At 46.2% G+C, this 2357-nt stretch overlaps 1 protein-coding gene across 1 annotated transcript; it reads right to left on the bottom strand.

The window, feature by feature from the left end:
* Positions 1–3: 3 nt before the first annotated feature.
* On the bottom strand, positions 4–1407 carry LOC117189064 (L-asparaginase-like). The gene is made up of 4 exons (XM_033394020.1): positions 1262–1407; positions 984–1198; positions 176–922; positions 4–122 (listed from the first exon to the last, which is right to left on the bottom strand). The coding sequence occupies exons 1-4, from the start codon at positions 1341–1343 to the stop codon at positions 57–59; spliced, it is 1110 nt and encodes a 369-aa protein (XP_033249911.1). The 5' UTR covers positions 1344–1407; the 3' UTR covers positions 4–56.
* Between the last annotated feature and the right edge of the window lie 950 nt (positions 1408–2357).

The raw sequence follows: 2357 nt of genomic DNA on the forward strand, positions 1-2357 counted from the left end.
AAGTGCATGGTGAAAATAGGGGGAAATCCCTTTATTTATTACAAAAAACCAATAATCTAATTTTGGTTTGCGATGATCGCATTCGTGATCGTGATTTCGCCACGCAAATTCATCTTCATCAGCTACAAAAACAAATTTTATTATATTATGTGAATTGCTTTCAATTGCAGTTTACCTCAATCTTATCATGGTGCGGTAAATCAGTGCCCAGGACATAGGCTAGCTTGGTATACGCTGCCTCAGAAGTCATGTCCGATCCAGATAAAACGCCCAAATCGCTAAGCACTGCTCCAGCATCGTAGATTGCGGCTACGGAGCCGGACAGGCACTGAGTGCAGTTGACGATGATAACTCCGCGATTAACGGCACTCCGTAGAAGAGAAGTTATCTCGGTCCAGTTTGAGGGTATATTACCAGAGCCATAGGACTCCAGGACAACTCCCATAATGGGCTCCGCCAGAGCCGATCGAATCAAATCCAGTGACATATCCGGAGTCATTTTCAAGGAGGCCACATTCATCTTAAATTCGCCTGTCACAGCGAGTGGCCTACCTCCGGGCCCTGGGCGTACCAGGAAATTATTTATAATTATGTCACCTTCAAACGTGCCCAGCAGTGGAGCGTTGGGAGAATCAAAAGCATCCAGAGAGTTGCAATTGACCTTGACCGTTCGATTGCCACGAAGCAGCTTGTTGGCGAAGACAACGCACACTTCCGGTATTTTATAGCAGCCGGATATGATCAGGGACGAGACGAAGTTGTTCCTGCCATCGGTGCGTGTTTCGTAGATGGGTATCTGTGACCCGGTAACGACCACCGGCTTATCCAAATTTTCTAGGAAAAACGACAGGGCAGAGGCGGTGTACGCCAGCGTATCGGTGCCATGGAGTACAACAAACCCATCGAATAAATCGTACGTCCTCTGGGGTTAACGATTTCTGTGAGATACATATATTTCATTTAAATTAATTTGTAATACATACACCAATATCTTGGGCTATGCGTTTCCAATCTTTCCCGGCCATATTACTGGAGTCCAGCAATGGATCGTACTCTATGAATTGGTAGAGAACCCGTACTGACTGACCTTTTACCAGGGGCAGCGCCAGGAAGCCGTCTGGGACCTGTAGGCTGGGGTCATGCAGACTGACATCCTTCCGGATGAACCTTTCAAAAGCTTTCGGTTCTGGCACTAATACTAAAAGCATACAAAACACAACACTGAAATGGAGTTATCCGGATGCACTTGGAGGCCTCATACCACCATTGTCGTTGGGAGTCATCCCAATGGTGCCACCAGTATAGATGACAAGGACTCTTTTAAAATTTAGACACTTCGACATTTTTACCACCTTGCTTATTGTAGTCGACCGATCAGAAAGCGTTGCAAACAAGCACTGAACCTACCTTTTCAACCTGGTATACCTAGCAATCCAAAAGATAATAAAAAACGAGAGGGAACGTTGTGAGTTGCTGCGTACACCGCAACTTACAGTTATACCCGATACTAAGTCAGTATGGCGAGAGAAAGAATGAAATTGTTTTCTTGATTCTGGCTATAATAATTATACGATCTGGTTGAGATTTTACACTCTAGAACATATAGTCATCCTCTACGATTCTGCATTTTTGGTTTTATCGTATCTTTAAAAATGTGGATGCCACAGATTTTCGTCCTTTGTGGGGGCGGAAGTGGGCGGGGCAAAGTTTTGAAATATTTTTGTAGCAGTGACATATTACAGATGTCTGGATCCAAAACATCGTTGCTCTAGCTCTTATAGTCTGAAGGGGACGGACGGACGGACGGACGGACGGACGGACAGACGGACAGACAGACAGGGCTCAATCGACTCGGCTATTGATGCTGATCAAGAATATATATACTTTATGGGGTCGGAAACGATTCCTTCTGGACGTTACACACATCCACTTTTACCACAAATCTAATATACCCCAATACTCATTTTGAGTATCGGGTATAAAAAAAAAATTCTGTACTTCCCCTTAAATTATTTCATGTCTCATGTTAGATTAGGTAGCCGGATGAGGCGGTAGCCGAGGGCACGGACTTGCTCCTCAAGTAAACCCGATCGGTGGGCTCTGCAAGCGTCGCCTGGACCCGTTCGACCCATGGGGATGATCTGACTGACTCTTAAAATACACCAGTCGCCCCACGAGCAATCCAGTGTGCGAGTGTACCTAACCTCACGCCGCAGATGGACCGCGGTCATTGACCCTAGGCATCGGAAGCAGCTGAAGTTACCTGCGCCCGGTATAGTCGTGTGCCACCTTCAGACCTCGAGTAGGAACTCGGTCTCCAGCCGGGAAGCATCGACCCCGCCTCGGATTTAGTTATA

The sequence above is a fragment of the Drosophila miranda genome, chromosome 4 (genome assembly GCF_003369915.1).
Source record: "Drosophila miranda strain MSH22 chromosome 4, D.miranda_PacBio2.1, whole genome shotgun sequence".
NCBI lineage: Eukaryota > Metazoa > Arthropoda > Insecta > Diptera > Drosophilidae > Drosophila > Drosophila miranda.

Coding starts and splice junctions, on each gene's coding strand:
- LOC117189064 (XM_033394020.1), bottom strand. CDS start 1,343: ATGTCGAAGTGTCTAAATTTTAAAAGAGTCCTTGTCATCTATACTGGT. Junction 1,199..1,261: donor GACTCCCAACGACAATGGTG/GTATGAGGCCTC, acceptor GTATGCTTTTAG/TATTAGTGCCAGAACCGAAA. Junction 123..175: donor CGCACCATGATAAGATTGAG/GTAAACTGCAAT, acceptor TTGTTTTTGTAG/CTGATGAAGATGAATTTGCG.